This window comes from Stigmatopora argus, chromosome 11 (genome assembly GCF_051989625.1).
Source record: "Stigmatopora argus isolate UIUO_Sarg chromosome 11, RoL_Sarg_1.0, whole genome shotgun sequence".
Lineage (NCBI taxonomy): Eukaryota > Metazoa > Chordata > Actinopteri > Syngnathiformes > Syngnathidae > Stigmatopora > Stigmatopora argus.
The window spans coordinates 11,611,147-11,637,189 of record NC_135397.1 but is presented as its reverse complement, the minus strand read 5'-3'; the positions used below and the strand labels follow the sequence as shown (position 1 = coordinate 11,637,189).

At 41.7% G+C, this 26,043-nt stretch overlaps 4 protein-coding genes across 14 annotated transcripts in view; 3 read left to right on the top strand and 1 right to left on the bottom strand.

Moving 5' to 3' along the window:
- The first annotated feature begins 772 nt into the window (after positions 1-772).
- On the top strand, positions 773-10,971 carry ppm1ba (protein phosphatase, Mg2+/Mn2+ dependent, 1Ba). Of its 7 annotated transcripts, none has more exons than XR_013304010.1 (7): positions 773-1,158; positions 4,648-5,564; positions 6,107-6,224; positions 7,058-7,205; positions 7,564-7,621; positions 8,623-8,639; positions 9,159-10,971. XR_013304010.1 is itself a non-coding variant. In XM_077614082.1 (7 exons), coding segments are annotated over exons 2-7 (1,197 nt in total). In that variant the 5' UTR covers positions 774-1,158; positions 4,648-4,676; the 3' UTR covers positions 9,160-10,971. The 7 variants fall into 7 exon arrangements, 5 of the variants coding, with proteins under 5 accessions (XP_077470209.1, XP_077470208.1, XP_077470206.1 ...); XM_077614082.1 differs by having other exon boundaries at positions 774-1,158; positions 7,058-7,172; XR_013304009.1 differs by lacking the exon at positions 8,623-8,639.
- Positions 10,972-12,063: 1,092 nt separating this feature from the next.
- slc3a1 (solute carrier family 3 member 1) lies at positions 12,064-17,103 on the top strand. Its single transcript, XM_077614078.1, has 10 exons — positions 12,064-12,503; positions 12,968-13,147; positions 13,219-13,364; positions 13,423-13,548; positions 14,415-14,534; positions 14,726-14,850; positions 14,981-15,182; positions 15,253-15,435; positions 16,437-16,562; positions 16,621-17,103. The coding sequence occupies exons 1-10, from the start codon at positions 12,128-12,130 to the stop codon at positions 17,050-17,052; spliced, it is 2,016 nt and encodes a 671-aa protein (XP_077470204.1). The 5' UTR covers positions 12,064-12,127; the 3' UTR covers positions 17,053-17,103.
- Positions 16,304-22,344, bottom strand: prepl (prolyl endopeptidase like). Its single transcript, XM_077613615.1, has 16 exons — positions 22,316-22,344; positions 22,183-22,210; positions 21,959-22,078; positions 21,764-21,830; positions 21,353-21,500; positions 21,210-21,271; positions 20,990-21,116; positions 20,498-20,714; positions 20,093-20,284; positions 19,807-20,019; positions 19,116-19,285; positions 18,834-19,050; positions 18,555-18,704; positions 18,201-18,327; positions 17,432-17,514; positions 16,304-17,219 (listed from the first exon to the last, which is right to left on the bottom strand). Exons 1-16 carry the CDS (start codon positions 22,342-22,344, stop codon positions 17,142-17,144), a joined length of 2,028 nt encoding a protein of 675 aa, XP_077469741.1. The 3' UTR covers positions 16,304-17,141.
- A 7-nt stretch (positions 22,345-22,351) lies between these two features.
- The window catches only part of camkmt (calmodulin-lysine N-methyltransferase), a 119,184-nt gene continuing 115,492 nt past the window's right edge, over positions 22,352-26,043 (top strand). For 4 of the 5 annotated variants that reach the window (XR_013304011.1, XM_077614088.1, XM_077614087.1 and 1 more), the window contains exons 1-3: positions 22,535-22,743; positions 24,204-24,382; positions 24,452-24,516. Coding sequence is in view for 4 of the 5 variants with exons in the window: in XM_077614088.1 (XP_077470214.1) it covers positions 22,648-22,743; positions 24,204-24,382; positions 24,452-24,516 (340 nt within the window). In the remaining variant the exon portion in view is untranslated. The other variant, XM_077614085.1, reaches the window with a different exon arrangement.

The window sequence follows — 26,043 nt, the reverse complement described above, 5'->3', positions numbered from 1 at the left end:
ACATTTTCAGCCCTAAATCGAATAAAAACATTTGCCAGAAATACGACGGGAAAGGCTCGACTTTCAGCATTAGCTTCGATGACAATAGAAAAGAAGGAGGAAAGAAAGGAGGATGGATATCGTGTACAGGTAAAAAGGATTTTTGGAGAGTAAAATATGGCTATATTCCTAAATAATATTTATATTGTATGAGGTTATTATTGATTATTTTTTGTGTCGCAGCTGTAGCAGCAGTAGAGGTTTTATAGCCATAAAATAGTTTTTGCTGAAGGCGTCACTAGAAAATGCACGGACCGCCACTGGAATATATATCTGGGCAGCCCGGTTGGAGAATGGTTAGAGCGTCGGCCTGACAGTTCTGAGATCGAGCGTTCACTCCTGGGTGTGGATCTTCCTGTGTGTAGTTTGTATGTTCTGAGACCTGCGTGATGGGTTTTGTCTGGGTATTTCGGTTTCCTCCCACATCCCAAAAACATGATTGGTAGGCTGCATATTGCCCGTAGGTATGAGTATATGTGCGTGCGTCATTATTAGTCTCCATGTGCCATACAGTCGTTGGCTGCGATCGGCTCCAGCAACCCCGCGAACCTTGCTCGGAAAATGAATGAAGTAAATGGTTTTGTACGTGTATCCAATGAAGTGTCCGCACACCCACTCAAACAAGCACGCCAGATGTCGAGTGTTTACAGTGCGTCAGAGGAACGATGAGCGACATACCAAGCGGCCAATCAAGGCGCAATCTCAAATCAGTGTTTGTGCAATCGGAGACGACGAGCGAGCAGGTGGCTCCTCCTCCCTCTGGACGTTAAAAAGAACGTCATCTGCCTCATACATTTAACTTAGCTTTAGCCAATATTAGCCGATCGGTTACGTCGTGTAGCCAAAAAAAGTATGTTCCATGCCAACCGGTAGTCCTCCTGTATCTGACATTGCTTTCAAATATGCCTTTAACAGCCTTACCCCGATACGGAGACCTACGGAGAAAGGAACTGACTGGCTAGCTTTCTCTTCATGCTAGGTGGCTAGCGGCCGCTGGACGAAAGAGGCTAATGTTTAAAGAGCGCTAAGCCTATCACACCAAGCTCAGCTCCTTTAAACACAACCTGCCTCTGTGCTACCTAAACAACGACGCTACGAGTCCCAGCATCTCCTTAAACAGTAAGTACATAGTCGGGGTTAGACAACCTCGCACGAACGAGTCATGCCACTCTCGTGTGTAATATACAATTTGACACTTGTTAAGTAAGCCTCGTCTAAATTGGTGTCCATTTCAGCCAAGGGTTAATCAACCCTACAATGGCATTCTGCTATGATCAAGTAGTAGTCCTCATATAACGCTTTTTCGTATGGTTAGATAACTGTTGATTTTGAGGAATTGGGTGGTTCAATGATTATGTGGTATGAGTGACAGCTTTTTTCATGGATGTTAGTTGCAGAATCTGTTTTATCGATGCTAAGAAGGCCTTTTACGCGTTTGTTTTTTATTTCGTTTATACACCTGACGTCATTTGGCGTCAAAGGCAATATTTTGTAGGTGAGCAGTGATTGGATGGTTGATGACATGCCCTGATAGCTTGGGCTGCATGCATAGTAGTAAAATGATATTCACTGGGCACACGTTTTTCACATGGAAATAGGGGGAATTTAAATAACAGATCATAGTCTTTGTAAAGTGAAACGAAACATTTGATACACACCAGATATATTTTTTCTAAAGCAAATCTAAATGTTATTTAAAGCAGGTTTCTCAACCTAAAACAATATCCAAAAATAATGGACTATTCCTCTTGTATTTTGATTACTTCTATCACGCATTTTTGTTGAAACAATTTAGATTTTAATTTTTGCAAAAATTTAAAGAAATTCATAGAATGATTTTAATTTTTTTCATGATCTTTGAGTCTTTATCTGAGAAATAATTTAATGCCAGCAGGAACAAAAACACTTACAAGAAAATATCTCATCTCATTTTCTGAACCGCTTTATCCTCATTAGGGTCGCGGGGGGTGCTGGAGCCTATCCCAGCTGATTCCAGGCCAGTGGCGGGGGACACCCTGAATTGGTGGCCAGCCGATCGCAGGGCACAAGGAAACGGACAACCATTTACACTCACACCCATACCTAGGGGCAATTTAGAGTGTCCAATCAGCCTACTGTGCATGTTTTTGGAATGTGGGAGGAAACCGGAGTACCTGGAGGAAACCCACCCAGGCCCAGGGAGGACATGCTAACTCCACCCAGGACCTGGATTTGAAGCCAGGACCCCAGAGCTGTGAGGCCGATGCGCTAACCACTCGCGCCACCATGCCGCCCTATAAGAAAATAAGTCATCCTAAAAAAATAATTGTGACAGGCCTTAGTGTGATGATTACACTTGTTGGAAGGAGGTACCAAGTGACAACCGGAGGATTAATTATGATTCGATAAAGAGTTAACTGCACCTAGATGTGAGTGAATATGGTGTTGGTAATGATAGTTGAAAATGTCGTAACACTTCAATTTTAGCATTATTAGTTGTCATATCATAGTGTACTTAAGAAAAAATGTGTGGTTTTGGTTTGTTATTTTCTAACAGACACGCCATTGACTTTTTGTCATAGATTTAGTTGTTTTAAAGATTTAACAGTCATTCATGATCGACGTATTGGCCAACTCGGTACTATTTCAGACACACTCGTAAACATTGATTCTGCATTATATGATGCGTACATGGCAATCTGCATTTGTGGTAGAAATGAAATGTATGGTGCCAGCATGGGAAATATGGACACAGTTGATTATCTCTGTACAATTAGTATTCAGTTGCTAACCATTCACCTTTGTTCCACTGAGATGTACTTCCTGTTTCTATCGTCTGCTAAACACCCGTCTAGTTTCATTTGACATTCCCAATGGTGCTAGGCTGACCATGACTGACGACGTCTAGATTCAAAGTGCTCCCCTTCCAGGAAATTGACCGCTTCAGTTGCAATTTATGATGAGTCATCAACCAAAGAGGGTTTACGATATTCTTGGCGAGTCCTCCTTGCAAGTAAAAGCATTAAATAAGTACTTTGATTTGATTATTTGTAATGGGCCTAACTATAGATGTAGCTGGGTAAAGTCCAATTTCCAAGACCCCTAAACTTAATGTGCTTAATCGTAACAAGCATTAGAGAGACCTGAGTATGTGGATTAGATGCATGTGCTCATCTGCATTTGACAGGCTGGTCTCAGCCAGTGCGCATCTCATTCAGCAGCAAACTGTTCAATTGACTTAGCTTGTTAAAAGAGCCCTGCTAGTATGACTCCACTAACCCTTCTTTATCTCGGTGAACCAACTTTTAAACAAATCTTGGATTGTCATGTGACCCCAGAATACTACGAGTACAGTGAATGTCGCTAGATATGAAGTATTCAGGTTACGAAAGGCCTCGGCAGGGGAGTGTTTCTCTAGATATGAAATAATTTTCAAGTTACAAAATGTAAAATCTGAAAAATTCAAACATCCTCTTGTAACATCCTTTATTTTGAAATTGTCAAGATATAGTTGCTTTCCCATAAGCCATTTGCAATGGCCTCCTGTTGCCTCAGATGGACTGTCTCTCCATGAAGCCCGACAACAGCGTTACCGGAGCAGTATAAGTGCAATCGTCCAACCTAAAGCCTCTTCCAGGCACTTTTTTTCGGGACCATGGCAGAGCCGCTTTGGTGTTGAGTTCCTGATTCGTGAGCCTTTGAACCTCGTTCGTCATGGAGTAGTAACACGTTGTTCTTAATGTGCTTGACGCAGCGTTATTCTTTGCCTGTCATCATTTTCACCCAAGAAAGTTGTTCTGGCTGCGAGTGAAAAGATGCGTGCTCTGTTATTAGACTGTCCATGAGTCGTGCTATCGGTTAGATTGATGACATATGCCTGGAAATTGTCTTTGCATGTCTCATTAATTTTAATGGCTTAATAAATCATGTTCTTTTCCCCATCTTTTTGTGTTTCGCACATATTTCATACAAAATTGGTATACTTTGATAATTTTCAAAAGGTTTTGGGGATCTTAGAACAATTGGAACAAACGAAAGCATTTCATGTAAATTGCGTCTATACTTATGAAAAAAATCCAAGTTATGAAACCAGAAATGAAGTAATTTCGTAAGTAGAGGTAGCACTGTCCATGGTACAGGTTTCCACTCCAACCTACATATCTATGGATTTGGTCCTAAATTACCAGTAGAAATGGTTTAGTAAAAGTTTGACATCTCACATCCATATTTTTTGACAGTTGATGATCTTATTATAGAGTATGCCAGATAAGAAGTGCACTCCTGATAATTCTGACGGTGTATATTTAGCTAATGCAGTTGAAGAATAAATGGACCGGTAATAACTACAACATTCAACAGAGTCATCTTAACATCCTGTTTTGCCAAGGAAGCGTTTAAACAGATGTCTCTCTGTTTAAGTATAAACAAAAGTGTGGGTGTTTTTTCATCTTTGAGGGATTATCACTGTAGCTGGGTAAAGGTATTTCTTTAGAATCTTTTAAATAACTGCTGAGGTAAGCTGAGAGAGGTGTGATCAATTCTCTATTCTCTTTGTAGCAGTGCCAATGGCGCTTTGTGTACGTTTCATATTTATTTCATCCTCTCCACCTTGTTTGTCTTCTCTTTTAGGCAGCTGTGGGTCTCTACAGAGCAGCACCATGGGTGCCTTCCTGGACAAGCCCAAGACAGAGAAGCACAACGTCCACGGAGAAGGGAATGGTATCCGCTATGGGCTAAGCTCCATGCAGGGGTGGCGAGTGGAAATGGAAGATGCTCACACTGCTGCACTGGGGCTACCTGCTCCCGGTCTTATGAACTGGTCCTTTTTTGCAGTCTACGATGGCCACGCAGGCTCTAGGGTTGCCAACTACTGCTCCAAGCACCTTCTGGAACACATAATCAGTGCTAGTTTTGGGGCCGGAGGGCAGCAGAACTCACTGGCTGGTTCAGAGAGCAATACTGACGCCCCTATAGCAGAGGTTGCCTCCACAGTGGAGGCTGTGAAAGCAGGCATCCGGACAGGCTTCCTGAGGATTGATGAGCACATGCGCAGCTTCTCAGACCTGCGAAATGGCATGGACCGGAGTGGCTCCACAGCCGTGGGTGTCCTCGTGTCACCTGAGCATTTCTTTTTCATGAACTGCGGCGATTCTCGAGCCGTTTTGTACCGAAACTCTCAAGTGTGCTTCTCAACGCATGATCACAAGCCTTGCAACCCACGCGAGAGGGAGCGTATCCAGAATGCCGGCGGGTCCGTCATGATCCAACGGGTGAATGGCTCGTTAGCGGTCTCCCGGGCCTTGGGAGACTACGACTACAAGTGCGTGGTTGGCAGGGGCCCCACTGAGCAGCTTGTGAGTCCAGAGCCCGAGGTTTATGCATTGGTTCGGACCCCAGAGCAAGATCAGTTTGTGATCCTCGCATGCGATGGAATCTGGGATGTCATGTCAAACGAGGAGCTGTGCGAGTTTGTCAAATCGCGGCTTGAGGTGTCTGATGACCTGGAGAGAGTTTGTAACGAAGTGGTGGACACCTGCCTTCACAAGGTGAGTACAAGTTACTACATTGGCTACTTTTTTACTCTTTGGTTTGTTCCAACATGGATCAGTTTTAAATCATTTTTTTTCCTCCGTTGTACTTGATAGTAATTACAAACGATCCAGACGTGTGTATTTTAGGTATTTTTTTATTTTTAACATTATAACTACCAAAATTAGTATCCAAGAAAATTTGTGCAATGCTTATGACTTAGAGATATGTTCGTCAACTACTCCACTACTCGGTTGTTATGAGATCCCAGCTTGCTTTAATAGTGGCCTTCAGGTCAAGTTTTGCTTTTTGAATGGAATTACTATTTTTATGATATTCACTTATTTTTGACCAGGACCTGTACATTTCTAACAGAAATCAAAGCAAGGTGTTCAACCGCCTTGGCTTACTACAATAATACATTTTAACGTTGGACTTGATGGTAGTACTCGAAGACACAAGTGTTCTTTGTTGTTGCACTTGCTCTATAATGTTTACGTAGTACAGCATTATATCATCATTACATTGACATATAACTCTTCCTGCTTTTATTGCATAGGGGAGCCGAGATAACATGAGTGTTGTGTTAGTGTGTTTGCCCAACACCCCCAAAGTGTCTGAGGAAGCTGTGAGGAGAGATTCTGAGCTCAACCAATACCTGGAGTCTCGCGTGGAAGGTGAGGACGATTGTTTTATTGTGTTATCAACCATTTTTTCCTGCTTAAAGCTGCTCCATTCTATCTCTGAGTGAGCACTACTGTCAATCCTTTTTCAACCATCTCAAGTTCTCAATCAAAGCATGAGTAAATGTTGACGACATTGATTGGCTCCGTTAGTTACGTGTTATGCGAGGGGCAGCTTGTTTCAGAAGAAACATGCTGGTCCTGTTGGAACAAATACCTGCATCCACTGCAGCCCTTTCTGGAATAGTTTGGACACCCCTGCAGGGCTTTCAATTCTCACACATTGAATGTGTCTCTCAAGCTCATAAGCCAATTCTCGCGCCTACGCCACACATTACATTCCTTATGCCTAAAAAAAAGAACACGTCCATTATTATAATTTAAAAATAAAACTATGTTCACACCATGGGTATTATGAACGGTCCATTTGCAATGTTTTCAAATCCGATCTTGGCCTTTTTCGTATATAGATATAGTTCCAATATGTATGTGATGTCTCTGCACTATGAACGATGATGCGTACAGTGGTACTTCGACATACGAGTGGCCCGACATACGAGCATTTCGAGATCCGAGTAAAATATTTATCCTCAGATACGAGACAAATTTTGATATACGAGCAGATAGCGGACGTGAGATGCTGCTCATAAGAACATCATGGGCACTGTCTCTCTCCCCGCAACTCCCTCGTGTAATGTCTCTGATCGGAACTCCCTCTTTGTAATGTCTCTGCAAGCACTGGGCGGAGCGTTGCATTTTTTGTCAGAGTGACACCTGAGACCTCCCCAAGGGACCATATGTAACACACTCTCCGCCATTGTTTTTAGCGATGCTGTCCCGGCCAGCTGACGAGGGTTTTCCTGATCTGGTGACTGTAATGAGGAACCTGGCCACTGACAGCGGCATGCCAGCTCTGCCACCGGGGGGAGGCCTTGCCAGCAAGTAAGAGCCCCCTCCCCCCTACGCCACCATAAGGTGTTTTATCACTGGGCAAACCTCAAACACGCCACCACGTAATGGCTACATATTACAGAAAATAAACTTTAATTTCCTTTATACAATTAGTTGCACCCTTGGTGTACCTGCCTCCAGATGAAGTATTAAACTAAACCTGCTTCAAAAAAAATTGCGGCTGGGGGGTCAAAAAGAGTTCATGCTATATCTAAGCAATGTAGCACTAAATTGCTTTAGGTTTTTGCGTATTTTTACAGCATTTATCTTCAGACATTCTTCATGTATTTTGAAACATGATTAAAATGACTGCACAGTCAGTTTAAAAAGTGACACTACTCGAGAGAAAGCACTGGGTTTAATTTAATTGTTCTTCTTGCAGACAAAGCGTTATTGAAGCAGTCTACAACAGCCTAAGTCCATACAGAGAAGAAGAAGGGGTCAGTATCCACCGTGCTATCCAAGACTTTGTATCTTCTACATTTGACAAGTCTAAGTGATTTTGTCCCATATGGGTGATGACACTGTGCTATTGGGCCAGTTCCACTTGGAAGTTTGATGTTGTGTTAGTATGTATGTCTATAAAAAGCATGTTTGAATTTTTTGTTGTTGCTTCAAGCAGTTGACTCAGATCTTCCACTGTTGGAATATAATTCAGTTTCATGTTCTAAGGTATTTCTTTAATATTTTAGGCATACAGCACACTGCCATGTTGAACTTATTTGTGTGTTTGCACTGAATTTGTCACTTTTTGGACCTCAACCCAGGTCAAAATATCCAGCCCCCTACCCTTTGCAATATAAAAGTTAGGTGTTTCTAAAGAATGTGTTTCTGAGAAAGTACTACATACTCACAAACATACAAACAATTGAGTTTTCTTCATGGATGAATACAGTTTACATTAAACCCATTGTTTTGGATGGCTAGATGGTGTTGATTTCATGGTAAAATATAGAAGCCACAACGTTGACTCGTTCTGATAGCTATTTTGCTATTTGGGTTTTCATCAATTGCTTTCGTCAACGCTAATATAATACCTATTGTACATGACATTTTTAGAACAATCTATCCATATTTAAAATGAGACATTTAATATGCCCGTGTTTCAATTAATGTACCACATGAAAACAACCTCTTATAACGTCAACAGAGGTTGGTAGCGGTAAATAAATAAACCCGTATATGTATGCATGTACATCGCATATAATGGTTCTTCCATGAGGCTCACTCTTTTCTGTATTTGTCAAAAAAATAGTCATTTTAAATTAATTCTATTTTATATTTTTTAAGTGACGTTCGCTGCATTTGAATAATCTCCAGATTTGCATCGCAAAATTTTGCCACGAGTATAAAAAAAAAAATGGGCTTGGAGCTTCAACTAATACAGTGTATATATATCAAGCCATAGTGTCTAATTGTGTTCACCCTCTGATTAATGCAGCCCTCCTGTTTCATTTGGTAAGTGATCGCAATATGTAAGTGACCCACCTTTGTCCCCCCTCACTTTCTTTATTCCCTCTGACTTTCTCTTAATTCCACGCATACGACCTCACACAGTTTTACAGGCATGTCGACCGACCACCTCTGTTGACTCCCCTCTTCCCATCAGTGTTCACTCAACAATAGCATGCGGAGGCGCGTCTTGTGCGTCTTCTGCCGACAATGAAGTGACCCCACCCCCCCTCCGACTAGTCCTGTGCGCTCAAACATGCATGTACAGCCCCATCACGACGGGCTGTTCTTGATCTACATGCACGCACACAACAGCAGTTTCTGTCACTTCCCCTCAACAAAACCAACATCCTCTGCAGGCTGAAGAAAATTTGAAGTGTGTTGAGCCTGCTTTGTAATTTATTTTGTGTTCAGGTTGCTCACTGGAAGCTCTCTAAATCTCCTTTTCATCCCTCTGTTTCTAATTTGACTTCTCCTCTGTTTTTTTCACCTCTTTCTCCTCTTTTGACGTCTGTCCTCTTCCAGAGTGGCGCTGACTTGGAGTGTCACTGGTAGAAGTTCCTGATCTCCTTGGTGGACTTTAAAACGACAAAAGAGCTCCAGGATCGATACTTAAGTTCTTGTGCTACTGGTTTCTGTACCCTTTGCTCCACTGAGATTTCACAAGAGGATGATGATGACGCAGGCTTGAGAATAGGAGGATTACTGATATGTTAGAGGGAAAAAAAAGCACACTACTTTGTGCTAGCTAGCTAAATTTCTTATGCGCCAAAGCACTACCACTTCTTGAAGACTATTTGAGAAGTGAGGATCTCATAACACCTCAGTCAACGGTCTCTAAAGCTGCTGGACTCTGAACTGGACTGATGCTCTTCACTCGCTTGAAACATTTGTTTGCCTAAAAAATGTTTGAACTATTAAATGCCATGCCTTTTATTTTATTTCATTTAAATTCAACAACAAACACACCTGATCACTTGAGGGGGTTTACCATAATGGGACAATCTAGAAGCTCCGCAGCCAGAAATGAGATCAGGCCTGTGTGGTTTTGATTTGGGTGAATCTCTCTTGCACGTGCTTTATACACTTCAGTGATAGTCATCGGACCCCACACATTTTGTCATGTGGGATAACTGTCATCAATAATAATTCTTATTTTAATTCTTGATTCATATAATCCATATGAAGGCACACTCTATTTTGTGTTCTTTTATCCTCTAACAAGTTTTGTGGCCTAATCTGTGCGTATGTGATTTGTTTTCGTACATACGTGCTACTCTAATTGTTTTGTTGAACTCAAATGCACAATGTCGTGCACGGTATTCCAAGTTAACGTTCCAAAGAGGGTGTGTGTGACGAAAAGGAGATTGGCCTCTCCTTTTGACACACACTCGAATCCTGCTTGTGCTGCCAATTATTTTTGTGATTTTGATTTGTAAAATCAAATTAGAAAAAAAAAAGCCAAAATGTCAGTTTACCTAGTAAATGTGGGTTTTGTTACCTGACTCCTTCCAGTTAAGGTGCCATTACAGATTAAGAATCTGTTGATTAGTTTTTGGAGTTTTTTATTTTTAACTAAGGAAGTTTTTTTGTGTCAAATGTGCTTCAAAGTTATGATACATTTTCATCATCCCATCATAGGGTTTTTTTGTAGAAAAAACACACATTTCAACTCGATAATTAGTATTGCCTTTAAACCATGTAAATACTAATAGTTTTTACATTTGGAGTACTTAACAAGCTCCCCAAAATGTCCTTAAATGCAAAAACGAAGCTGTCCAAGGAAAAAATGTTTTTATTTAAGTTAAGTTTTTAAATAATACTGTTTTGTATAAACCTGTCTAAATTATGGAGAGTTATCAATGATATATGTGAACATAAATTTTCACAATCTGGTAACCCTCAAAAGCCTTTTTTGGAACACTTTAAAACAATACTGGATGATGGTGCGGCAAATACAGCCAATGGGACACAATATATTTGTTTCCTGTTTCATTGCGTTACTTGTGAATAAAATTTAAATTAATAGTATTTCTTAAAAAAAAAAATACATTTCAGAGTAATTTATTGCTTTCACCTATTCTGGCATGACTGGTAGTAGTCCAAAATGGCCCCACAGATGCATGTTTGTATACATTACAAGGTTTAGCAGGCAGATAGATGGACACAAGCTCTCTACAATGCCACTTTCTACACCGGGACATTATTTGATAAGACAATAAACTGTTTAAGAGTTGCAGTTTATCTGGGTGTGCAACAAAATGTCACCAAATCCCCAGGTTCTCTTGTACCTGATATTGTGACTAAATGTAATAAAAAGATTTTAATTTCAAACAAAGCTTGATCTTTTTAGTCAGTCGCAATGACACTAAATGAAACCAAGATTCAATCCTCAACATGAGCTAGCCATATTACAATACTGTGTCAATAAAATTGTATGTATTTCAGTAGCTGCTTTAAGAAAATGAAACTTGTATATTAAAGTTGCTAGAATATGTGGTTACCCGTTTTATGTCCCACCCATCAAACTTGAATCACCATCCTCTGGCCAATATGTAGCATTCCTTCAAATTGACAACCAAGTGACTAATAGTGTGCAAAAAAAATCACGGCTTACACAAAGAGGCACATTACTCCTGATTTGTATTAAAAATAGCAAGTTACTTGCTAAGATGGGGAAACTATTTCACTGTGCCCTGTACATCGACAATGTAGACCAGGGGTCTCCAAACTGGTTCTCAATGTATGCTGTCTGTTCTGGTTTTTGTTACAACAGATCCAGAACAGTCAGTTTAGCCAATGAGGTTTCTCCTAAACAAGCACCACTGGACTACAATCAACTGATTATACATGCAAGATAGCAGATTGGTCGTAAGGTGTTGTCTTGTGTGGTTGGAATTAAATCATGAAACCACTGCAGGCCTTTGTGGAATAGTTTGGAGACCCCTGATGTAGAACCTTAAAACCCTGTATGAGTGAATCACTACACTATCAGGTGGCTTTGTTACAAGTTTCACTTTTTAAGTTAAGCTCCTGAGACAAATGATATTGTAATTATATGCTAGTTCCTGAACAGGAACAAAAACCCATTCACACTGACATTCCCATTTTTCCTAATAAGGAAAGTCTGGTGAATACATTACTACATTTTCATTAAACAAATAAAATTCACAAGCACCTGAAAACATTCCACGGATTCTACATTATGACAAGTCATACTCACCCAGGTAAATGTAATAAAGTTTAATTACACAATTCTGCAGTAAGTGCTGAGTTATTGATATCCGTACAACCAAATAACAACATACACTGATCCAAGCCCTTTTTTCTTGCGACCAGTCAGTTTAATCTCTAACCAGCCCCGTGCATTCCTCAGGTTGGAGTAGCAGTGCGCATGTGTGAAATAAAGATAAAGGAGAGAACCCTGACTTCCTCCACAGACACACTCGCACCAAGAAGCAACACAACTCTTGCATTCAGACGTTAACGACGATATGGAGCTGGGCACAATGAATCCGGCCTTCCAGCAGGTGGAAGGGGACAAGCCAATAGCGGACACAACAACCACCCCCGTGGAGCTAGATGTGAAGTTGATAGACTCCCCCGCCGAGGAATACACGCAGATCAAGCCATACGCCGGCATGCCCAAAGAGGTCCTGCTGCTTCACTCCTCGCAGGCTTGCTATCGAGTCCCTCGTGAGATCCTCTTCTGGCTGATTGTGGTTTGCACGCTGTCACTAGTGGGCCTCACCATTAGTATGGTGGCATTGTCACCCCACTGCCTCAGCTGGTGGCAGGTATCCCCCGTCTATCATGTGTATCCCCGCTCCTTCAAGGACTCCAACGGAGATGGAATGGGAGACCTCAAAGGTGAGTTGGCCATATTGCACTTTTATGGACATGTGTTGGTAGGGAGAATTAAAACAAAGTGACACGCTCTCATGAATATAACAGCTAATAAAAAAACATATCAATGGTTTTGGGTGGCGGAACATGTATGTGTTGAAGATAGTAACCTGTCAATATTTTATTACCACCAATGAATGAAAAGTTTGCAGGATTGGCTTTCAAATGAAGCAGAAGAGCTGATCAAATTTTGCGGTACTGAAGTCAAATGTCAATAGAGGTCAAAAAATACATTTTGTGATAACTTGGTAACAGATAAACCTATTAATTTATATAACTCAAGAACACATGCAGGGATTATTATCAGATTTGGAAATGGTTTTAAATAGAGGTGATTCAATTTTGGAATATTGAGGTCAAAAAAGAAATTTTGTGATAACTTGATTGTTTTTGTGGCGGTTGATGCTTCGTCTGCTGCACTGGGGCAGGCATTCAAGAGAAGCTAGGGCATTTTGAGTACCTGAACATCAAGTCAGTGTGGGTCAGCCCTTTCTACCGCTCTCCCATGAGGGACTTGGGCTACGATGTGGAAGATTTCCAGGCCATTGACCCACTTTTCGGCACCATGAAGGACTTTGAAGACCTCTTGGCTGAGATGCACAAATTAGGTGAAGCCCTTTTTAACTGAACTTTACAGTGGCAGCACACTTCACAGGATGTCTGTCCTTGCTTGCACCAGGTTTGAAGCTGATCATGGACTTCATTCCAAATCACACTAGTGATAAGCATCGCTGGTTCAACTCAAGTCGCACTGGAGATCCACACTACAAAGACTACTACGTCTGGGCTGACTGTACTGCCACAGGACCCAAGCCCAATAACTGGGTAAATTGAGTTTAGGACTTCACAAACTGACACGGTTTACTGCATCTTCTTCTTTAAGGTGAGCGTGTATGGGAACTCTTCGTGGACATATGATGCAGTTCGAGGACAGTGTTACCTCCATCAATTTCTCAAGGAACAACCTGACCTCAACTTTAGAAGCCCTCGTGTCCGCCAGGAAATGCTTGTAAGTTGACACCAGCGAGCACCATTATTGTTGATGCTCACTCAGTTCTAAATGGTTACGTTAAGTGAGCAGTGCAAAAGTGTGAAGGTAGGGAAAATTCTTCTCTAAGTGTGTCCACTCAACGACATTTGGGAGAAAAAGATTTCAATGCACAGAGGACAGTACAGTGAAAATGGGACTAATCTCTTCCTCAAATAACACCCCTCAAAAATTATAATTGATTAAAGATATCACTAGATGGCCGTATGTGAAAAAATCCCTTATATATTTTAGAAACGGCTTTGGTGTAAAAAAAAATAAAAAAAAATAGCACCCTTAGCCATGAAGTGTGAATTTTAAACTAAGCACGAAAAGAAAAAAATTGCAATCACGCATCATACAACTGTGTGCAAACAAGTGGTTATGTCACTGTTGTGTTCAATAATTTTACAGAGAAAACTTTTTGAGTATTCAAAAACCCACATGCGCAAATGATCAAGACAAATTTGGGATGTTAAAACCTTTCCCTGAGAACAGTGCGAGAATAAGTAACATTATATATATATATATATATATATATATATATATATGTGTATATATATTTATATATATATATATATATATATAAATATATATATATATATATATATATATATATATATATATATATATATATATATATATATATATATATATGTGTGTATATATATATATCCCTCACTTAAACCAATTTCATCATATGATGACTGCTGAGAGATTCAAAGTCTATTTTGTCATGCCTGACAATATTATACATTAACTTAAGTTTATGTGTTTTGAACAACAGGCAGCTCAAAGTGCAAGTGACGGTTGTGCCCATTTTAATAGTTTAATAACTTTTATTTCAGGATATAATTAGTTTCTGGCTGGACAAGGGAGTGGACGGCTTCAGGATGGATTCAGTAAGGCACCTGCTGGAGTCCACGCACCTGAGGGATGAGCCTCAGGTGGACCCAGACAAGCCTCCTGTGAGTTTTATCACCATAAACGCTTTGCATAAGACTGGCATTCTGTCACAAAATCAGCATAATTCACTGTTCTAGATCACTATTAATATCCTACAATATTCTACTCACAGCCAAGCTCCACTTAATTGGAGTGTGATGGTTTGAAAGGTGCACATTTGTACAGTTGCACTATTTGTTCTCTCTTCTTCCAGGAGTTGATTACTTCAAATTGGGACCTCCACCACGACTTTACCACAACTCAGGTGGGTCTGCATGACTTACTGAGAGAGTGGAGGGCTCACATGGACGTCTACAGCCGGGAACCCGGCAGATACAGGTAGAGTGATCTGTTTCTGTTACGTGGCCCTTTTTCAGGAATATGTCCCCTGCAATGTTTAGGGGTTCACTATATGGCGTGTGCATTATAGTTAGTTTATGGACAACCAGATGTTGGTTCTGCGCTTTAGGTTAATGATGACAGAATCATATGATGGCCCTGAGGTGGAAAAAACCATGATGTACTATGGAACACGATTAGTGAAAGAGAGCGACTTCCCCATTAACTTCTACCTCTTGGATCTGCCGCTCAACAACAGTGGTTTGTGGGTTAACCATCTGGTGAATCTCTGGATGGCCAACATGCCGACAGGGCACTGGCCTAACTGGCTGGTGATTTGCATTACTGACATATTATTGCTCACAACTGAAACACTGTAAGTAATCCTTTTACTCTGATCAGGTTGGGAATCACAACACGCCCCGCGTCGCCTCAAGGGCTGGTTCGCACTACTCGCGGATCATCAACATGCTTCTGCTGACTCTTCCTGGTACGCCGACCACCTACTATGGCGAGGAGATAGGCATGGAGAACATCAATGTGACAGAGAGTCAGATCCAGGACCCAGCAGGCAAATACAACAGGGTAAAACATTTACATTACAACACACAGAATATGCAAACTCCACACAGTGAGGACCAAGCTGGGATCAAACCCTCAACCTCAGAAGTGTGAGATCGATGCGCAAACCACTTGTTCACCAGACATTTACATTTAATTTAAGATATGCTATCGCACGGGATGTATTTTTTCTAATTTGTGAAAAAAATACTGTTAGTAAAAAATACTACTCATTTGGAGGCCAAAGTGCATATCAAAGAAAAAAAAATCATCTTTTTTTGGTGCAAATGGAAGAGGTGTTATTCATTCCTTCAGTCATCATCTGTGCTGTGCATCCTCCCAAAGGTTGCTGGAGCTTATCCCAGCTGACTTCAGGCGAAGGGCAGGCTACATTTTAGACTGGTCGTCAGTCAACCATTCACTCGCAATCACAAAGCACAAATCGATCCCACGCTTGCCCCGAAGTCAGCAGAGTGAACCACAACACCAAGCGGACTTATATTTGAATGAAATTTATTTCATGTAGAAAACCATTATTTTTTTACATAATTATGTGCATACATTAAAAAGATATTTGAAAGAAACTTGTGCCATAAATTTGAAAAAAAATCATTCATTTATTTTCCATACTGCTCATCTTCACAAGGGTCACGGGTGGTGCTGGAGCCTATCCCAGCCAACTATAGGCACCAGGCAGGGGACACCCTGAATCGGTGGCCAGATTATTGCAGGGCACAAGGAGATATATATACACAACCATTCATGCTCACACTCATACCTCGGGGCAATTTAAAGTGTTCAACCAGCCTACCCTGGGATAATTTCCACATACCCAGAACTGTGAAGCCAACGCGCTAACCACACAGCCGCCGGGCCGCCTACCAAAAAACAATTTATCCCAAATATAGTAATACACCACTGCAATACAGCAACAATAAGAAATGAATTTTAGTATCTTTTTAAAGGCAAAACTCTTTAATTGGATTGAGGCGATGTCCGTTTACATTCAAATGTGTTTGATGCAGAGTGCCAGTCGAGATCCTCAGCGTTCTCCAATGCAGTGGAGTGATGACCTCAATGCAGGCTTCAACGACAAGACCAATGTCACCTGGTTGCCTGTGCATCCTAACTACAGCAATGTCAATGTAGAGGTACGAAAAAATAAAATGTATGAACAGCACAACAACTCATCCACACGTCTTCCTTTAGGCCCAGAAGCAAAACGAAGGCTCGGTGTTGTCACAGTACCGGTTCCTGAGCAATCTCCGTCAGTCTGAGCTGGCCCTTCAACGGGGCTGGTTTTGTTTCATTTACACTGACGGCAGCGTCTTCGCCTACTTGCGAGAGTTGGACGGGCTGGGCCACGCTTTCCTCGTGGTGCTCAACTTTGGCCGTGAGTCGACTGTGTCTGATCTCTCAGTGGTCGTGGAGCTGCCCGAGCGGCTGCGGGTCCTGATGAGCACGAACAGGGCAAACGACGGTAAAATGGTCAGCAAATCCCGGATTCCCATTGAGGCCGGAGAGGGTTTAATAATTGAGTTCTCTGCACATGTTTCATTTAACGCCAACCCACTGAGGCTGTGTTACATCTCTGAGAAGGCCTGTTATTTGAGTGCCTTTGACATTCTCTATACATGCTAAGAGATGAACTAATGCATGTGTATTTGTCAAAAAGAAACTGCAGTCACATTCTTTCTTGTCCTGTCGTTTGTTTTCGTCCAACACAACTTTTATATCTTCTTCCTATACGGAGGACGAGGAGGCTCCAAGTCCAGCTCGTTGTATAGAAATGCCAGCTGGAGGGCTTCCTATTTCAGGGAGGAAATGCAGTTATAGTTGTATTTTCAGGGGAAAAAAATGGAAGAACTGTTTATGTGACTAATTCAATCTTAAAGCTGAGAAGTTTAGCATAGCCTGAATTTAAGACCATAATCAATTATATTTTGAAAATGGTTTATATTGAACACTTTTTTTCCATCCATTCATCATCCGTTCTGCCTCTCATATTTATATGCTTTACCTCATCCAACATGGACTCCCACTCATCTGGTCCCATGTGACTGGATCCAGGTTGGATATTCACCACTATATTTGTTTCACCATCTAGGAGATTTGAAATGGCAAACACAAAAGCCAAATTAAACAGTATCTCACCTGCCTAACTCTCCTTAGAGCCTGAATCCATCACTGAGTCTCTTCTGTCTATCATCCCTCCTCTTTTAATTCAGACGATCTTTCCCCCCCAGTGCTCTCCTCCACCTCCCCATCCCCGGCGGTCGTGGCTGTTTCACAAGCGCGGTCTTGACCTTGACAGCTCCCAGTCTGGCGTCTAATCTGTTGCTCTGAGACACTATCTCTTCACCATGCTAATGGGTCTCCACCGCCCGGTCTCTACGCCATCAGCACTTTATCAAATAGACTCCAGAGAGCTGAGATTATGCGCACGTACGGAGAACCCCCCCCTCATGGTCTGCCTTGCGCCGCTGTGGGCGTATGAACAACTGAAGCCGGGTGATGTGATGCGGTCCGATTAGAAACGAGAGGGAGGAGAGAGCCCGTCTGCGGGGAAATGAGTGCAATTAGCGAGCACGCGCATCCACATAATACCGCAAGGTGACCTGCACTATGCATTGGTTGTGAACTTAAAACGACTCACATGACAGACGGCTGTTTTCAGTGTGCTGACATGGAAGGAATGGGATCATTAAAGCTAAAAGGGCAAACATTCCCTTAAAAGTATATGTAATGGTACACTGCTGCACCGACTGTTCAAGTGCGTCTGATTGTACCTGATTTGGACGTCACATTGGAGTGAGTTTGTACAGCTTGCTTTAGCTTCTTGGCATACTTAAGGACCCCCGCCAGAGGTGCCCTGTAGTCATCTGCGTAGGCTGTAAGCAGCATTGACGGGTAGCGCTAAAATAGGGTTGAGGAAGGAAGAAACCACATTAAAATAGACTCAGGCATAATTTTTGGGACAATTCTTCACATCATAAAGTGTATTATTGACTGTTTTACAATACAACTCACGTGCATTGCTTCCAGACCTAAAGAAGTTTGATCCTGTATTTCCAATGCTTTTCAGCAGTATTGAGTGCAGTTTAAATATGAATAGGTCCATAGGACAGTTGTAAGGTGTCTACCTGAGGAGTGATATTGTAGACTGGGCAATAGGAGGCGATGGTGAGCCTATGTTCTGGGTTTTCCATGGGATTCCCCCACTCTTCCCTGTCCTCCACTGTGAGAGGCAGTTTGGGGTCCTCCATTGTACCGAGCACATCCAGGAAAGGGCTCTGGCACAGCCAGATAATGAAAAATGCCAGCATGTTAAAAGAGTACAGTGCCTCACCAATGGCATCTATGTAAGAATCGACATTTCCACAACATGATGTGAAGTGATTATCTTTGGAATGCAAGTGTACCTGCAGGGTAACTGCCCTCATCATATCTGGCCATACGTTACACAGAGCCCCCACTGGCACGGCTCCGGCGCTGCATGCGGTGAGGGCGGTCCGCGAAGGGCTGGAGACTCCCGTGGAAAAGAGGTAACTGAGGCAGGCTCGAAGGTCCTCCACTCCTCTGTGCTTCCCCTTGACGCGGGCTTGCCTCTGCCATGCCAGCCCACGCTCTCCACCCCCTCTACACGACATGTCCATTAATACAAATGTTTGTATCCGTTGATTTGCAATCTTGGTGAAGGTTACCTTATATGGCAATAGGCCAGAGCCCAGCCTTGCTCCAGCAGAAGCCTTTTTACCGGGTTGAACTGCATGTTGACATCCTCGCCATAAGCTCCATAGACGTGCACAAGCAGAGGTGTGTCTCTCTTGCAATCCAAGCTGTGGAGCAGTGTTACTGGTACCAAGGTACCATCCTATACCATGGAAGCGATTTTAATTAAAACCTCTAACAGCATTCTAATCCATGTTAGAAAACCAATGCTTCCATTAAAAATAAAAACAGCCTCCAATCTGGTTGGCTGAAATGGTAAATAACTCCGGAAACATCTTTTTTTGCGACTTTCTTTCTCTATTGACCCACTATCACCTTCCCGTGTCGATCAGTGTCATCACATTTTTAAAGGATGATATTACCTCAATGTGCCCTGCCCTGTGGCACTAATTCAGGGTGTCCACTGCCTGGTGTCCGTAGTTAGCTGGGATAGGCTCCAGCACCCCCGTGACGGTTGTGAGGATAAACGGTACGGAATATGAATGAAAAATGAAAAAAAATCAATATTTATTTTATTTATGGATCGTTGTGGGTCTTTATAATGGCTTTTTGAATACCTTTAAACAATGTTTCAATTAGTGAGAAAAATTACTATGACAATAGAACAATTATGATTTTGTATTAAAAACATTGTCTTACCAGATTCAACTATAAACTTCTTACCTCGCTGCAGGCCGTCACACGTGTCGTGATATAATTCCTTTGCTGCTTTTGAGAACGAGAGGGCACGTCTCCTGATGAAAGATGGCCTTCCTCTGGGTTAAGACAGTAGGATACTGGAGGGCGTACTGGAGAGGAGATCAGGAATTCGAAGGCGTTGAGATGGTCTTTAAGGCCAGGGCGCTTTGTTTCAATGACGCATGCCCATATGGGGAGCTTCAAGTGTACAAACCAGAGCGTTTAACATTGTAATAGTTGTACAGAAACTGTGTGTGGTTTTATATTTCACCTGCAAACTATATGCTTCCCTTGATCGCGAGAGTGGAACCACAATCAGTTCAAGCTCGTTGTTTGCCGTCATCGCAACCAGAATGCAGTGTCCACCGACCACATCCATATCTTTTAGCACAGTCCCAGGACACAGAGTGAATACTGTGTCCCATGAGACCATGGAGGGTTTTGAGAGGGGTGCCATTACCACCTGGAAAAGAGATGTCCGCCACTTATATTAAACTAAGTCAAAAGTGACAAACCTTCTAATCTATCTAATCACTGATTGGTCAGCAGAAAAGATAGAGAGCATTTATTATTTAGTTGGGATTTACTGCCTCTTGTTCCCGTAAATATTTTTCTTCATTTGGCACTCAACTTTCACTGGATTGGGACATTTGTTGCATCTATTTTTTCACACTACCTGATATTCCTGTCCTAGCCCCGTGTTGGCAAGAATGATCAAGTTCTGTCTCCAGTGTTCCACATGATACAAAAGCTCTGGCTGGCGCGCCTGAACAAGGATGGGTTCCAGACGAGGGTCCGACAAATCCACGAGCAGCACCTCGGAGCTGCTCCTGCTGCTGCAGGTGATGATCAGCACTTGACGGTCCCTGGAGAGGGACACCTCCACAAACACACTGAGTTGGGAAAAAAAGCACTTGCGTTAAAGGCATTTGGGCAAATTTTGTAAAATGTCAGATTAATGCTAACATTGTTTGCACACTCATATGCCCTATCACACTCCTATAACTCACCCTCCTTTTTCTGAGCCTTCTGGTTATAAGATGTATTGAATTTTTGAATTTTGACAACTCTAAACACCAATAGGATTTTTAAGGATGCTGAAATACTATTTGTAAATAACAAGTGCTTTAACCACAGAAGTGCAGAATTAAAAATATGCAGTACTCACTCCGGCTCCGATTCCTCGTACACTGAGCGAATCCCGCTTTCATTTTTAGTCAAGTCCAAACGATACACTTTTTGGCACTTCAAACCTTCCTGGATGGTGTAAAACAACACCTCATCTGTGGCCCACTCTTAGATGAGACAATCATAATATATGTGTTGCAATTATTATTATTTTTTTCTTCATGAATACAGTTTTTAGTATGTGTAAAAAAAAAGCTCACCAAAGCTCAAGACGTCCTCTAGAGTCAATATATCTCTTTGGTCAAGTGTCACAATCACACACCTGGGTTAAAGGACACATAACATCTTTGTTTATTAGGAGTGTAAAGAAAAATGCAGAAACGGACTGTTCTACAACATTAACCTTAATTTTTCTGTGGCATTTTTCTTTAAGGTGGCAGCAAGACGCTTCTCCTCAGGGGAGAGTCGTATTCTTTGTATTGTCCACCTTTGCATATCCTCATAATCTGAGATGCATCCAAAGTTGAGAACCTGCTCTGGTTCTGTCTTACCTGTTGACAAAATAATTGTATTACATATATTTTTTTACAAAAGGAAAGTTGTCATGAATAAGTTTAATAGACGCATATATAAGAACACACAAGATGATTCATTCATTCATTTTCTTTGACTTTCCTTAGAATAACAACCACTCGTGCTCATACTCATACTTGAGGACAATTTAGAGTGTTCATGCATATTTTGGGGATGTGGGAGGAAATTGGAGTACCCGGAGAAAACCCATGCAGGCCCAGGGAAGAATCTCATTGCTTACTGTGTCTATTTTCCATTCTGTAGATGCCATCTCCTTCCACAAAGTAAATATTCTGATGTCCGTAAACCTATGTGGAGACAGAATCTAACTCGTTCATTTCCACTGACAGCAATATACATCATGTACATATTAAGGACGATAGCTGGCATTAAATGATCCTTATTTTACTGCTGTCAAACCTGGGAAAACACTTACCACTGAGTGGTCAGGTTCGTTTGAGAACCTGCTATATGTTGCCCTTAGGTGTCTCTTGAATTGAGACTGTAACTCCTTGTACTGCTTGAGACCACGACCCGGGAGATCCCGGTGTATGTCCTTCATAAATAAAATTGTTGAAACTTTTTAAACGAGAGCAAACAATCAATTTTACAATTTTATTGTAGTCATTAAACACAGCATCAAATATCATCAATGCTTACCTTGGTGTAGAAACAACATTGGATGCGCCTGCGGACACAGTGCAAGAGGAAAGCCCCTTTTAATTGTGAATGAAATTCCATAAAACGTGCAGGTAATCGAAGCACAGTCAAAACAGCCATTCTACAATGACACCATTGAGCCGCTACGGAGATGTTCACCATGTGAGATACTTCCCTAAACAAAGCCAGTTGTGGATGACGTAAAGTAAATGTCAGACAAAACTAATCAAAAACAGAGTTAACCTCAGCACAATTCATCTAAAAATCTAGATCGGCTGTTCTGTTATTTACTGATATGTCTTGGGCATCAAAGGATACGGAAGAAGCAAAAATCCTTGAACAGGTGATTGGGTTTATCATACTTATTTTGTTTTTAATGGAAAACCCCCCCAGCCTTTTTTACATTTCTTTTCATCGAAAAGTCTTTTGAACACGCGCCGGTGATTTTCTTTTCACAGGGGAAACATGAATGATGATGCGTCTTGTGCTGCTAATGCCTCAAAGTCTCACGATGGTGTCACTACCGACGTTGCACGAGCCAGGTGGACGCTTCTCAGACAGGTAATTCATCCATTCATTTTAGAACCGCGGCCCAGTGGAACGAGTGGTTAGCGCGTCGGCCTCACAGATCTTGGGTCCTGGGTTCAAATCCAGGTCATGTCCATCTGTGTGGAGTTTGTATGTTCTCGCCAAGCCTGTGTGGGTTTCCCCCGGGTAATCCGGTTTACTCCCACATTCCAAAGATATCCATGATGGGCTGATTGGACACTCTAAATTGCCCCTAGGTATGGGTGTGTGTGCAGGGTTGTCTGTCTCCTTGTGCCTTGCGATCGGCTGGCCACCGATTCAGGGTGTTCCCCACCTCTGGCCCACAGACAGCCGGGATTGGCTGCAGCACCCCCCGCGACCCTAATGAGGATAAAGCGGTTCAGAAAATGAGATGAGAAAGAAGGAAAATGTAACAGACTAACAGCGCTGCTCGGTCCTTGGCAAGAGAGCTCCATTCCTGAATTTATTGTTTAAATGGCTTTGGGTTTACCAATTTTAATAATTTCACACAAATCCACAGATGCTGCTCAGTGACACTTCTCCAATTTGCCTGAATTTGATAATAGTGGTTATTTATTATATTTGACGATCTGAAGTGTGAGCATCCAAACTTAAACAAAAATTTGGGTGCCATGCCCACTCTGCAATGTAATATCTCGATATATCGCAGAATCGATTATTAAAAACACCCTCACTCTATATTGTTACGTCCACGGGAGACGTCGTGGCGAGGTAAGGATTAGGACCCAGTCGCGGGGAAGCAGGTGAGAACGAGGCAAATGGTGCTCATAACCAAAACTTTAATAACTCAGGAGGGACCTTACAAAATAACAAAGACTTATGAAACAAAACATGAAACCAAACCAGATTAGGGAAAACACGTGGAATCGAGGAGCAAGGTAGCATGGATGCATGGTAAGGGAATTTAGGCAGACGATCCGACAATGACATTAAACTCAGTGGGGTTTAAATAGACAAATCAGGGACTAATTTTGAATCACGCGGAGCTGCGCGAACACAACGGCAAGGCAGGAGGGACAAACCAGAGTCGGGAAAAACAATAGCAGGCTGCTTCTAACATATATGCAGATTGACCAAATTGTGCATGGGGATCTGTCCTTTGATATTTGCTGAAGAAGGTGCCTATTTGGTTATTTTGTTCTCACATTCAAGCACCGCTTGTTAAGAAAGGGTTAATCAACCCATAGCCTGTAGTGGTTTGTATGCATCTTTGTGTTATTTATTTGTGGATTTTGACCATTTTTTTGTTATGGCTTGATATTGTATGCTATTCAAACACTATTTCGTCAGCCCTTGTGTATGTATAAATAAAATGTAATGCACATTTTTGCCAACATTCAAAGCAATTTTACACTTGAATTGGATGCCTAGAACTTCATTCTTTTTAATCTGATTGCAAGTCAGCTAAAATGCTGCTTTTCAAAAGGAATTCACTTTTTCTTCTCATTCAGGTTTTACGTAAGAAACAAGTAGACAATCCGGAGGTCAAACAGGCTTCCGTCCGCAGGTTTGCGACATTCAACCTTTTTGAAAGGACAAGGCCTGTGTCCCACGACTCTGTTGACACTTCAGAGGAGCATTGGGTCGAGTACACAAGTGTCTTCTTTCCTCAGTACAGTGCCTTCTTAAGGTGCGCAAATTGTAAATATCAATGTGTGCTTGAATTGAAATCTGATCAGGCTTATGTTCAATGTCATAGAGACAATCTGGGACCTCCACGAATTAATGAAGTGCTCAACAGCTTTGACAACACCGGCAATGTCTGTGAGTACTCTTTGACTTGCTTACTTTATTAACTGTCATGTGTTATTATACGCTATTATCCTCCTGGCACCTTGTCTAAACCTCAATGTTAAATGAGCTACATGCATGTTCAACTAAGCAAATGATTGACGCTTTGATGTTGTTTGGTGTATCATGTGCTCCACTTCAAATGGCTTTTTCACAGAAGTGGTCAGGATTTATTTATTTTTCATTCAAGTGTACAACAGTTACGATGAGTGTTTTCAAAGGGAAAATATATGAATTGTTTTTAGGTGCTTTGTAACCTTATTGCAAACAGTGTACTACAAATTAGTTGTTCCCTCTAGGTCAATTTTCACCTAGCATTGTTTCATTTTGGCCTCTGATATTTATACCCAGAACTAAATTAAAATTGGTGTACGCACAACTTATTTTAATGTAAAAACAAAGTCTTATTGCGATTTTCTCTTCTCATTTTGTGTGGTGTACTCTTAAGGACCACAAACCACACAACATACAACAAACAATAGTTTTCCCGTACCTTTACTGACAAACAGTATGATCAACAAGTTCAGCACTTAAATGTATTTTGAACAGAAGTGTTTTAAGATTAATGATGTAGAATATTTTCAAATTTTTTTGGAGACGTCTCAGAATTTGGCCTTGTGTCCAAATGGGATGTAGGAAACATTTGGTCAAATTGTTGGAAAGCTTGTACTCCACTTTAAATAGGGAACAATTTTCATACATCCAGTCTGTTTTCCGATCCAAATGGGGAGGATAAAAATGTCTCTTAACACAACCAACCTCAGTGGACACTCAGTCTTGATAATCTAAGCCTTTTCTGATTGTGATCGCAAGGGTTATTGGTGTGTATGCTCTTTAGACAATATTTACTAAGATGGTTCTTAGTTCTGGTGTTGGCAGAAATGAAGTCTAAAATGTCTCTCAAGGAATCAGTAATTTTTTGCATGTTAACTTTGATGCAGATTCATTTTAAGATGTAAACTCTCCTCACTTCCAATCGCGTCAAAGTGCAATTTTGTTCGATAGGCTCCCCTCACTTGCGGCCCATTCATGAAATGCCTCCTTCTGTGCCCAGCCATGCTTAAAAGCCATGCCATGTCAAAGATTATATAGGTTAGCGTTAACCAGCCAGATGGCACCACAGGAGTCTGGGTCAAGGGTGAATGCCGTGGCCAGAGGCGAGTTCCCCCCTGAAAACAACACCAGCCGTTCACAAAAATTTTCTGTTTTACGCGTAATCTCTGCCAATGTGACAATACTCTCAAATCAAAATACAAATGTCATTGTGGCTCTTAGGAGTTGAGAGCACATCTTAAGGCATCATCTCGCTTTTAGTATTCCCGTGTGTTTCTACTTCCTCTCAGCTGGTGTTATGCTTGGACAGATGGGTGAGTGAGTTCCTCACTCGACTGGTGGATTAGCACAGCCGGAGATGAGAGCATCTATTGAACAAGGGAGAAGAAGGCTGGGGCGGTGGGGGTGTGAGGTGGACATGCCAGAGGTGATTCGCCTTTCTTTACC